Source organism: Pseudophryne corroboree, chromosome 9, assembly GCF_028390025.1.
Source record: "Pseudophryne corroboree isolate aPseCor3 chromosome 9, aPseCor3.hap2, whole genome shotgun sequence".
Taxonomy (NCBI): Eukaryota; Metazoa; Chordata; class Amphibia; order Anura; family Myobatrachidae; genus Pseudophryne; species Pseudophryne corroboree.
Window position 1 is genome coordinate 398,912,490 of NC_086452.1, and position 12,139 is coordinate 398,924,628.

General features: G+C 49.9%; 1 protein-coding gene across 1 annotated transcript in view; it reads right to left on the reverse strand.

Annotated features, from left to right (window-relative positions):
- Positions 1-8,358, reverse strand: part of ACOX2 (acyl-CoA oxidase 2) — a 235,665-nt gene extending 227,307 nt beyond the window's left edge. The window contains exons 1-2 of the mRNA XM_063940885.1: positions 8,079-8,358; positions 2,891-3,053 (exon numbers count right to left, since the gene is read on the reverse strand). Coding sequence (XP_063796955.1) covers positions 2,891-3,053; positions 8,079-8,223 — 308 coding nt within the window. The 5' untranslated portion in view covers positions 8,224-8,358. The remainder of the gene's footprint in view (positions 1-2,890; positions 3,054-8,078) is intronic.
- Between the last annotated feature and the right edge of the window lie 3,781 nt (positions 8,359-12,139).

Below are 12,139 nucleotides of genomic sequence, written 5' to 3' on the forward strand. Positions count from 1 at the left end.
TATTATTATACTGGTGGTCAGTGTGGTCACAACAATGGCAGTGTGGCACTGACTCTGGCAGCAAAAGTGTGCACTGTACGTTATATGTACTCCTGAGTCCTGCTCTCAGACTCTAACTGCTCCCCACTGTCAGTGTCTCCCCCACAAGTCAGATAATACACTTACAGTCACACTATCTATTATCTAATCTATAAATATCACTTCAGCAAGTAGTATAGTAGTATACAGTATAGTAGTACTCCTCCTAATAATGCTCCCCAAAATACTGTGTCTCTCTCTTCTCTAAACGGAGAGGACGCCAGCCACGTCCTCTCCCTATGACTCTCAATGCACGTGTGAAAATGGCGGCGACGCGCGGCTCCTTATATAGAATCCGAGTCTCGCGATAGAATCCGAGCCTCGCGAGAATCCGACAGCGTGATGATGACGTTCGGGCGCGCTCGGGTTAGCCGAGCAAGGCGGGAAGATCCGAGCCTGCTCGGACCCGTGTAAAAAACCTGAAGTTCGGGCGGGTTCGGATTCAGAGGAACCGAACCCGCTCATCTCTAGTATGTACATCATTTTGCCCTCCTAACTTAAAAATGTGCCCTCCCTGTGATCAGCACCCTGCCCTAAAAAGTGAACACTATCATGTGCAGCTGGCACTGCTGGGGGGTATATTTTGTGTAGCTGGCACTGCTGGGGGGCATGTCATGTCTATCTGGCACTGCTGGGGGGTATATTGTGTGTAGCTGGCACTGCTGGGGGGCATGTCATGTCTATCTGGCACTGCACATTATGTGTATCTGACACTATACTGGAGACATTGTGTGTAAGGAACCCTACTGTGGCTGTTATGTGTAAGGCTGCTAATTGTGTGCGTAGAGGGGGTGTGAAAATATATTTATTTATAGTCTAATAATATAAAGTTATGAGGCCACACCCACTTTTCCAGAGGCCACGCCCAATTTTCCTGGAGCGCGCGCCTGGGGGGGGGGGGGGGCGCGCTTTTACATGTTCTCGCTCAGGGTACTAGTAGGCCTGGAGCCGGCCCTGGCCGTCATATATAGCTATAGGGCTTGGTGTAAGTGTGATGCATCAATTCAGCTCACCTACAGTCCTTTCGATCACTGGGTAGTTGGGTGGTGCTCCCCCCGACTCCTCCTCCAGTTAGTAGACAGGCTGGCTCCTTCTGCGTGATGCTGCCTTTGAAGCAATTTCACCTTCGCTATGAGGGACACACAGTAGCCGCTTCCCTGGTTACTATGGCACCGCCTAGGAACGCCTTACACCTCTGCTGTCACTCCAGGCCATCCCGCAAGCTGCAATGCCCGACAGTGCCTTCCAGGTAACAGCGCTGCCCAGACCAGCCCCTGTACGCTCTGTCGCCTCTGCGCTCCACAGACAGACACCGCTGGGACCGGGAAATCACTGCCACAGCTTCCGTCTCACCAGACCGCGGCCTCCCCTCATCAGCCGCTTCCGCCCCTCAGCTCCGCCATTACCGACTCTCTCATGCCAGTCCATTCTCTGGTCCCCTTTGGCACCCAGGTAACCACTCTCCGTCGCAGCTCTCCCCAACAGAGTACCAGGAGCCTTCTCGCGCTCTCACCTCACCCCTCTTATAACTTTCCTTTCAATCTCCGCGCGCTGCCCCCTGCTCCCGACGGAGCTGTCTCGCGCCCCGGTTCCTGAGGCTTCTAGAGCCTTCTACAGTTGCACTGCCCACCAATGTAGATACACCAAAATAAATACATATACAATTAAGACTGTCCCTATGTACATAAGGCCCATTACTCTGTTCATGAGGGGAATCTAATATTACTAGCATTATACTGTGTGCTAGTATTGTTAGGATTATTAATGAGGCTCTGCTTCCTTCAACAGTGATAACGAGTACATTACAGCCCACAGGGCTACACATAGAACACACAGAACATATACACACACACATATACACACACACAAACACACACACACACAAACACACATACACAGAGGGGGAGATGTACTAAGCCTTGAAAAGTGATACATTTCATGATAATAAAGTACCAGACAATCAGCTCCTAACTGCCAAGTCACAGGCTGGGTTTGAAAAATTACAGGAGCTGGTTGGTTGGTACTTTATCACTGTGAAATGTATCACTTTTCACGGCTTAGTACATCTGGCCCTCAGAATACACACACACACACACACACACACACACACACACACACACACACACACACACACACACACACACACAATGCAATAGTACATATACACACATGTAGAACACATATACAAACACACACACGTACACTAACATCTGGAGCCTGTCCTAAAAATATCGCAGGTGGTCATTGCTGGGGATCTGGGGCTGAGCAGGGGCAGTTTTCATTATTGGGCAATTCTATGAGAAACAAATATATATTTGTCAGCACCAGGACCACGTAAGGTTAAAAAAAAAAAAAAAACATTTGGGGGTAAATTTACTAAGATGGGAGTTCTATTTAAGATGGATGTTGCCCATAGCAACCAATCATATTCTACTTTACATTTATATAGCACCTTCTATAAGATAATACCTGGAATGTGATTGGTTGCTATGGGCAACATCCCATCTTAAATAGAACTTCCATCTTAGTAAATTTACCCCTTAGTTCGTCAAGGGGTGGGGTTTTTTTTATTTGGGGGGGGGGAGGGGTACACAGAATCCCCCCCTTCGTGCACTACTGTGAAACCACCTCTCACTTACTATTCTATTCTCACAGTCACAAACTGGGAGGGATTCAAAAATTGCATTCACTCAATTTGAATAAGACCTGAAAAGACCTGTCTATAACTTAGAAGCCTGCAGCTGTAGAACATGTACGTTTATTAACTCCCTTCCCTTTACTCCCTGTGTCTGGTATGAGCTAAAAATATTACCTGTAAACATATTCAATCTCTGGTCCATCTTCATCCCATCCAAGTGACTTGATTTTGTTCTTCAAATGGAAAGTGTTGCGGACTGCGCTTTCATATCGCTCTGATGGGGTCTTGAAGTATAGGTATTCTCGGCTGAAGACGGGATCCTTGTTAATTTCACTCACTGGAGGAGATACAACAGAATAATGTGGGCAGTTTTATACATGCATATATATTTTATTTTTGTTTTATGTTTATTAATTATGGTTACAATGTAATCAGATGTATTCTGGTGTCATACACTCTGCTGGTGCACAGTTAAAATATCAACATGCAATACATCGACACAGACTCAACCGGATACTCGAGGATCAGCAATCACTGCCTGAAAAAACATCTGAAAATCTGGTTAATTTTATATGGTGTTCAAACCTGTATGATTCACCCAACTATCGGGCATGATTTAGAGAATTATGTTAATACGATATTTACATAATCTCTGATGTTCAGTGATCTGAGCACGTGCAAGAGCCGCACTGCACATGTGCAGACCTGGTCCTGCCATGCTGCTGGCATTGGGTGCTGAGACAGGGAATGTTCCAGCAAACAAGAGCATGTCAACCCCTTTTTCTTGACGTGCTGAAGCCAGTGACTGTGTCCTGGAATGCAACGTCACTGGTCCCGGCAGTTGGTTTTTCCATACATCTTCAGTAAAGTCAGGGTTCCATAGATGTCTTATGTTCATGCAGTTGATCCGAAGCTGCGTTTCCAGACGCAGCAGCATATCAGAGGAGCTGTCAGTGGGCCTCTATGCGGCTGTGCATATTTTAGCAGAACGATGCGCACAAAGATTCAAAACCTGTGCCTCTAACGTACATCTCTGAATGAGGCCCATCGTTCAGCCAACTTCTTTGTGTAGTATATGGAGGCACAACAGCTATCGGGCAGTCGCTCCTGCCCTCTTCCCTGTCGGCTGGTCTGCTACTCTCCAATAGAGAAAAATGTGTTACTTAAACCTGCGCAAATGGGTGCAGCCTACATCCACCTTTCTATAGATGTCCTACCCAAAGCTTCCAGCACATCACTATACAAGAAAATAATAAATCAAACAAAAGACAGTAACATTTTATATGTGTGCATGTGCAAGCATGGGCCTTATTACGAAGGTCGCCACCGGGCCCGACGCGTGGCAAGCGCAACGAGCCCACAAGGGAGCAAGTTGCTCTCGCCTCCACGGGTAGGTGAGGGCGGGTGCGGGGGTTCTGCAGGTGGGGGAAGGGAGTGGGTGCGGGGGTGCCGCAGGTGGGGGAGGAGCGAGTGCGGGGGTGCCGTGGGTGGGTGAGGGAGGGGCGGGTACGGTGGGTGGGGGAGGGGGGTGGGTGCGGGGGTGCTACGGGTAGGCGAGGGGCAGGTGCGCCGGGCAGGAGGGAGATAGACGCTACTCTCTGCCATCAGTCTGGGATCCTAGCTGTTAGCACAGCTCCCAGCAAGGCTGTATCCGCCAGTCTATAGCTGCAGCCGCACAGGTGCTTGGGAGTTGTAGTCTCCGGCCGTTCATCCCTCTGCTCAGGTGCAGCGCACAGGACTACGTATCGCGGCAGCCCCTCACAGTTGTGGGACAGCGCATTACAGTCCAGCTCTCTGTAGGCAGACGGGCTCCTCTCAGTGTGTGGCAGGTGAGTAGGTGCAAAGGGTGCTCTGGCCAGGGGCTATTCCCTGCATTCCCTGTATGAACTCAGCGGGAGGAGAGGGGGGTCTCACAGTTACGCGGGGGTCAGGATATTTATATTGGCCAGATCTGTGACTGACTCCACGCAGCCAGCTGTAGGCATGCTACGTCTTTTTAGACAGAAACCAGGAAGCTCCATATAATGTTGAGACTTGTAGTCCTGCAACAGCTGAACAGCCGCGGGTGGCTGACCTTTCATCTAGAGCAGGGGTGGGGAACCTTTTTTCTAGCGAGGGCCATTTGTATATTTATAAAATCCTTCGGGGGCCATACAAAAATTCTCAATTTAAAAAAATTACCCTGCCCCCCAGTAGGTCTGCCCCTTAGGTGTGCAGCAAAAAAAATGGGTATGGCCAGTTAAAATGGGACGTGATACACATATGCCCCCAATAGTGCAGTGCCAGATCCACAATTGCCCCCACAATGCCAGGTATACAAATGCCCCTCACAGTGCCAAGTATACAAATGTCCCTCACCGTGCCAGGTATACAAATGTCCCTCACCGTGCCAGGTATAGATATGCCCCTCACCGTGCCAGGTATACAGATGCCCCCCACCGTGCCAGGTATACAGATGCCCCCCACCGTGCCAGGTATACAAATGCCCCCCACCGTGCCAGGTATACAAATGCCCCACACCGTGCCAGGTATACAAATGCCCCTCACCGTGCCAGGTATACATATGCCCCTCACCGTGCCAGGTATACAGATGCCCCCACAGTGCCAGGTATACATATGCTCCCACAGTGCCAGGTATACAGATGCCCCCCACAGCGCAAGGTATACAGATGCCCCCACAGTGCCAGCTATACAGATGCCCCCACAGTGCCAGGTACACAGATGCTCCTACAGTGCCAGGTACACAGATGCCCCCACAGTGCCAGCTATACAGATGCCCCCACAGTGCCAGCTATACAGATGCCCCCACAGTGCCAGGTACACAGATACCCCTACAGTGCCAGCTATACAGATGTCCCCACAGTGCCAACTATACAGATGTCCCCACAGTGCCAGCTATGCAGATGCCCCCACAGTGCCAGCTATGCAGATGCCCCCACAGTGCCAGGTACACAGATGCCCCCACAGTGCCAGGTACACAAATGTCCCCACAGTGCCAGCTATACAGATGCCCCCACAGTGCCAGGTATACAGATGCCCCCACAGTGCCAGCTATACAGATGCCCCCACAGTGCCAGCTATACAGATGTCCCCACAGTGCCAGGTATACAGATGCCCCCACGGTGCCAGGTATACAGATGCCCCCACAGTGCCAGGTATACAGATGCCCCCCGTGCTGCTTACCGCTGCTTGCTGACAGGGAGGAGAGCGCGGCTATGTCGGGTGGCGGCGGCGTGTAGGACTTCAAACCGGTGCGAGAGCCAATCAGAGCTCGCGGGCCGGCAGCCGCGGCTCCTGATTGGCTGCCGGTCCGCGAGCTCTGATTGGCTCACGAAGCGGCGGCTAGTTTGAAGTCCTACACGCCGCCGCCATCATCCAACAACGCCGCGCTCTTCTCCCTGTCCTGACAGCTGAGACACCCTGCCGCCGGGCTGAGCGGCGGCGTGTCTCACTGACAGAAGCGGGTGGGCCGGAGCAAATGGCTTCGCGGGCCGGAGGTTCCCCACCCCTGATCTAGAGAAATGCATTTCAACACTGATCTTTGTTATAATAATTTCTAGCAGCGCTGCTGAACTGTCACCTCAATAAAAAACACAATAATATAAGGAGGTGACTGGATCTAACATCAGATAAAGAGAAATCATTTGTGCACTTGGTAGTGCTGGAAGACAGGGACCTCTCCAGGGACAGACATTTCCAGGTATAGATCTGTATATCTGTGACAGGTACATAAGGGAGATTAGGGACAGTTGGCAACAGGGGTTAAAGTGAGCCGGAACGGGGCGGAACTGCGTTCCGCCTCCTCCGGCTCACCTAACCCGATGTGTGGCCGGCGCCGCAGGGAGATGCCGGGCGCCCGCTGAGATTGTGTTACCAGCGGGCACCCGGCTCTCTCTCCACAGCGGCAGCCGGAGGCAGGAGCTCAGTACTGAGCTCCGGCTTCCAGCGCTGTCACTGTGCGCTATGGGAGAGACGTCATGATGTCTCTCCCATAGTGCAGAGGAGCGGATGCCCAGAGGACTGCAGCGGTTGGACACGGAGCGGGGCTTGGTGAGTATGGTGTGTTTTGTTTTTTCCTTTGTGTAGCGGCGCATCTACTTGGGGGCATCTACTGGGGGCAAACTACTGAGGGGCATCTACTGGGGGACATCTACTGGGGGACATCTACTGGGTGGGCATCTACTGGGTGCAAACTACAAGGGGGCTACCTACTAGGGGCAAACTACAGGAGGGCATTACTACTGGGGACATAACTACAGGGGCATTACTAGTGAGGGCGTAACTACAGGAGCATTACTACTTGGGGGCTAAACTACTGGGGGCATAATTACAGGGGCTAAACTACTGGGGGCATTACTACTTGGAGGCATTATTACTGGGGACTAAACTACAAGGGGGCATAACTACAGAGGCTAAACTACAAGGGGGCAAACTACAGGGGGTATTACTATTGGTGGCTAAACTACAAGGGGAGAACTACTGGGGGTATTATCACTGGGAGGCTAAACTAAAGGGGGGGTAAACTACTAGGGGCATAACTACTGGGGCTAAACGACTGGGGGCATTAATACAGACATTACTACTGGAGGCACTACCATTAAAGGCATTACTACTGGGGGCATTGTAAAGGGGGCACTTCATAAGGGGCATCACTTCTGGGGACATAAGGGGCACTACTATTGCGGGCATTGCATAAAGGGCACCACTATGGGCTCTATATAAGGGGCACTACCACTGTGGGCACTACCAGTACAGTGGACATTGCATAAGGAGCACTACTACTGTGGGCATTGTATAAGGGGCGCTACTGCTGTGGGCATTATGTGTATTATGGAGTGCTACTACTGTGAACATTATTACTATTGTGTGACCACGCCCCTTTCTTTTTGACATGGGCGCCGTGGGGAGGGGGGTGAGTTCCACCACTTCTCTAGGACCACTTTAAGCACTAGTTGGCAATCACACGTACATACAGTACACACACAGGAACTAAGGGGAACATTTACTAAGCAATGATAAGAGTGGAGAAGTGAGCCAGTGGAGAAATTTCCCCACCAACCAATAAGCAGCTCTGTATCATTTTATAGTATGCAAATTATAGATGTTACTTCAGTGCTGATTGGTTGCCATGGGCAACTTCTCCACTGGCTCACTTCTTCTCCGCTCTTATCACTGCTTAGTAAATGTACCCCGTAGTCTCTTGTGGCAAAGCAAACACTGAGAGCAGTTCTGTAGTCATCAGACTCAACACTGAGATTTGTAACCTGAGAATAACACAACACACATGCATGGAGGGATCACATTACACAGCACATACATGTATCCTATCCTGACACTGGTAGGTGACACAAGAAGAACTTACCAACTGATCTCCTGAGGCGAGTTACTTCCACACCTCCATCTACAATGTTGATGAGGGTTTCCACACTGAAGGAGGGGGAGGCTCTCTCGCTGGCCAGGTCAGGGTTAATGTCATGTCCCACAGAGCTCGCTTTCCACCAGACCATTGTCAGAGATCAGACTTTAAACATCTGTGTGTTGTGTGAGCAAAGTCCATAACTATATCACACACAGCTACCGCAGGCCACACCAGGGGCTGATACATTGTATCTGGGAAGGACTTAGTGATTGGATGCGAGCTTTGTCACTCAGCTCTGTGATTCCTCCCTATGTGTTCAGTCAGAACTCTGCTGGCCTATGTCAGATTAGATGCAAGGATAGCTTACAGCTAGAGTATGCCTCCCCTATTAACTCCTGTCATAGCAGGCAGGTTGTGCTTATATAGTTGCTATATGACAGCAGCTGTAACAATAGGTGGGGAGCTACCTGCCACATAGAAACTGTGCATATGCCCCAGAAATAAATAATAAAAAAAGTAAAAATATATCTAGATCTGCAGCCATTCATGTCTTCCACGTATTACGTGACTGTTTAACCTAACAATTTTCTTAATTTTAAGTAAAAAAGGGGAAGATCTGAGCGTTCTATACATTCAATTCATGTCCTACTGTCATAATGATCTTTGGGGCAGATGTATTAACCTGGAGAAGGCATAAGGAAGTGATAAACCAGTGATAAATGCAAGGTGATAAACGCACCAGCCAATCAGCTCCTAACTGTCAATTTGCATATTGGAGCTGATTGGCTGGTGCGTTTATCACCTTGCACTTGTCACTGGTCTATCACTTCCTTGTGCCGTCTCCAGGTTAATACATCTGCCCCAATGTGCGAAGTGTGCCTTGTACACAGCGCAGCTTCCCTGGGGCGGAATCAGCCACAGCAGTGATCCGAAATAAATGACCCTTCTGCTACATCTACCTCCTGACTCCAGCAGTCACATGCGGGATTCGGTGAAAATCGGACCGGATCACTGTCCCGAACACCGGACCGGATCAGCTCCCTGCAGTGACCTCTGCCGCTGGGGAGCTGTGTAAGTACGTACCTGCCAGGGAGGCGTGTCCGCGGACGGGCTGTCAGTGGCGAGGGAGAGATGTCTGCAGGCTCCCCACTCGAAGCTGCTGCTGCTCCAGCACTGCTAGGAGGCTTTCAGCCCTGCACAGTGGCGCTGTCTGTGCGCTGTTGTCACACAGGGAAATGCTGTGCAGGGCTGACAGCCTCCTACCTACCCCGCTGATACTACACTCGGGCAAAGGGAGGGGGGAGAATGGAGATAGCTGCTGGTGCTGCAGCTCATCTATTTCAAACACTGGCTGCATAGGGAGGGTTTTTTTTTTTAATGCAGTAAAATATAAATAAATAATTGACAATAAATGACCCCTTGCACACTGTTTTTCTTGGGAGGGTAGAGGGTGTGACTACACCGCCTTTGTAAAAAATATAATTAAAACTAGTATTTATGAGCAGCGCCAAACGCAGTGGCGCCGAGAGGCGGGTATTATTTACCACATCCCAGGCTGCTGGAGGGGCCCGACAGGGGAGTCCGCCTCCCCCTTCCCAAATATACTTACTCCTGGCGGTGCTGGGCAGCGCCATCTTCCCAGTGACAACATCGGGAAGATGGCCGCCGCACATTGAAAGCAAAGACTCTGGCACTGTGTCATAGTCTTTGCTCTGTAGTGCACATGCGCCATGTTCCCAGATGTCACTGGGAAGATGGTGCCACCAGCCGAAGAGGAGGGACCCGCTTCCGATCAAGCAACATGGCCCTGTTGAATAAATTGCGCACGACTAATACTTTAATCAATTATTTATTTCAGGGGTGTAGACACAACCCCAATTTAGGCCACACTCCGTTATATTACTGGGACTCAGCATGTCTCTCCACGCCCCTGACCACACGCTCTATTGTGGGGTGGGGCGCCGTTATACCCATTCCGGTTGGTAGAATTGGGTGCAGAACACCCAAACAAACTTACAGATGGAGCCACGCTCATCTTGGCTTCTCTGCTGCGCCTAGGCGCACCATGGTTTATTAGCATAAACCTTTCATCTATTGTTCTTAGCTGCAATACAATACAGAAAGAACAATACAGCAGGGGATTAAATCCGACTGCCCTGGCCAAGATGAGGAGGGCTCCATCTGTAGATGTTCAGGGTGCCAGAATAGAACCACCTTAGATATCAGTTCCAGGTGCCAGAATGGGGTGCAGACCATCTTAGATAGCTGTTCCGGGTGCCGGAACGGGGTGCATACCACATTAGATAGATGTACCGGGTGCCGGAACGGGGTGCAGAACACATAGGGGGTCATTCTGAGTTGATCGAGAGTAGCTCCCGGCCAGCGCAGCTTTAGTGTGCTGGCCGGGAGCTACTCATCGCTCCCTGGCCCGCAGCGGCTGCGCGTGACGTCACGCAGCTGCCACGGACCGCCCCCCCCCCCCCAACGGTACGGCTACGCCTGCGTTGGCCGGACCACTCCCCCTAACCCCCTCCCACCCAGCGACCCCCTCTGCGCAGTTCCGACCTGATCGCTGCGCTGCGACAAACTGCAGCGAGCGATCAGGTCGGAATGACCCCCATAGACAGCCTTAGATAGCCATTCTGGGAGATGGAGTGGAATGCAGGCCACCTTAGAAAGTCGTTTCTAGTGCCGAAACAGGATGCAGACCACCTTAGATACCCTTGTGTTTTTATATATTTTTAGGTTCGGCGCACCCCTAGCTTATATAATAAGTATGATTCCTAAAGTATTTAATCCGTTGTATGAAATAAGTCTCTCTCTCTCTCTCTCTCTCTCTCTCTCTCTCTATATATATATATATATATATATACGTCTGAACTATATCTTAATATTAATAATAAAAGATATTACACAATGGACATAAAAAAATATATATTTTATTTATTTAAATATGTGTTCGTATTAAAAATTTACTAATAGTCTGCACACTATATAAGATATAAACTTGTACCATTATTCTAAATAGACATAAGATAAAAGACAAACACACAAACATTTACACATGTACTCTCCTTGTGGGTACACAGGAGCCGGTTTACCCCACTTGGATGGTGTACTTTGACACCTGTGCTTGAAAAGGCTTTTAAGTGGTGTGAATGTCTTATCCTCTTAAAGTCCAATACAATTTATGGTATTCCTACCTAGATCTTTACAGTCCTCTGGACGTGATTACTTGCTCATGCTCCCATTTGGTGTAATAACAAAGTTCCATATACTGGTGAATCTTCGGGTGCGGTATTGAAAGTCGACAGTAACTAGGTCGACAATGTCTAGGTTGACCACTATTGGTCGACAGTAACTAGGTCGACAGGGTGTCTAGGTCGATAGGGTCTTTAGGTCGACATGTTCCCGGTCGACAGGTCAAAAGGTCGACATGAGTTTTTAATGTTATTTTGGTGTCGTTTTCTTCGTAGAGTGACCGGGAGCCCCAATTAGTGCACCGCGTCCCCTCGCATGGCTCGCTTCACTCGCCATGCTTCGGGCATGGTGCCTTCGCTTCGCTCGGCACAGATTACCGTTCCAATCATAGTCCACGTGGATCGTTAAGTATGAAAAGGTTCAACAAAAGAAAACATTTGTGAAAAAGTCATGTCGACTTTTTGACCTGTCGACCTAAAGACCCTGTCGACCTAGACACCCTGTCGACCTAGTTACTGTCGACCAATAGTGGTCGACCTAGACATTGTCGACCTAGTCACTGTCGACTTTCAATCCGGATCCCGAATCTTCTTACCGCGCTGTTTCTGTGTTCCGTATCCGAGGTTACCCGTGCAGGGTTTGAGTTCTAGGAAACCGAGCGACAAATAGTCGCGAGGGCGGATAAACAATTAGGATGGGCCCCTAATATCGTAGCAAGCTTGGAGAAGTATAGTTGCAAGGAGAGGGAAGAGGAGGGGGGAGGGTCCAGGAGAGAGATTTAGCAAAGGACTGGTGGGAACAGAGGGAGAGAGGAAGCGTGGAGGAAGGGCTGCCCCTCCCTGCTCAGAAAGGCATATGTAAAG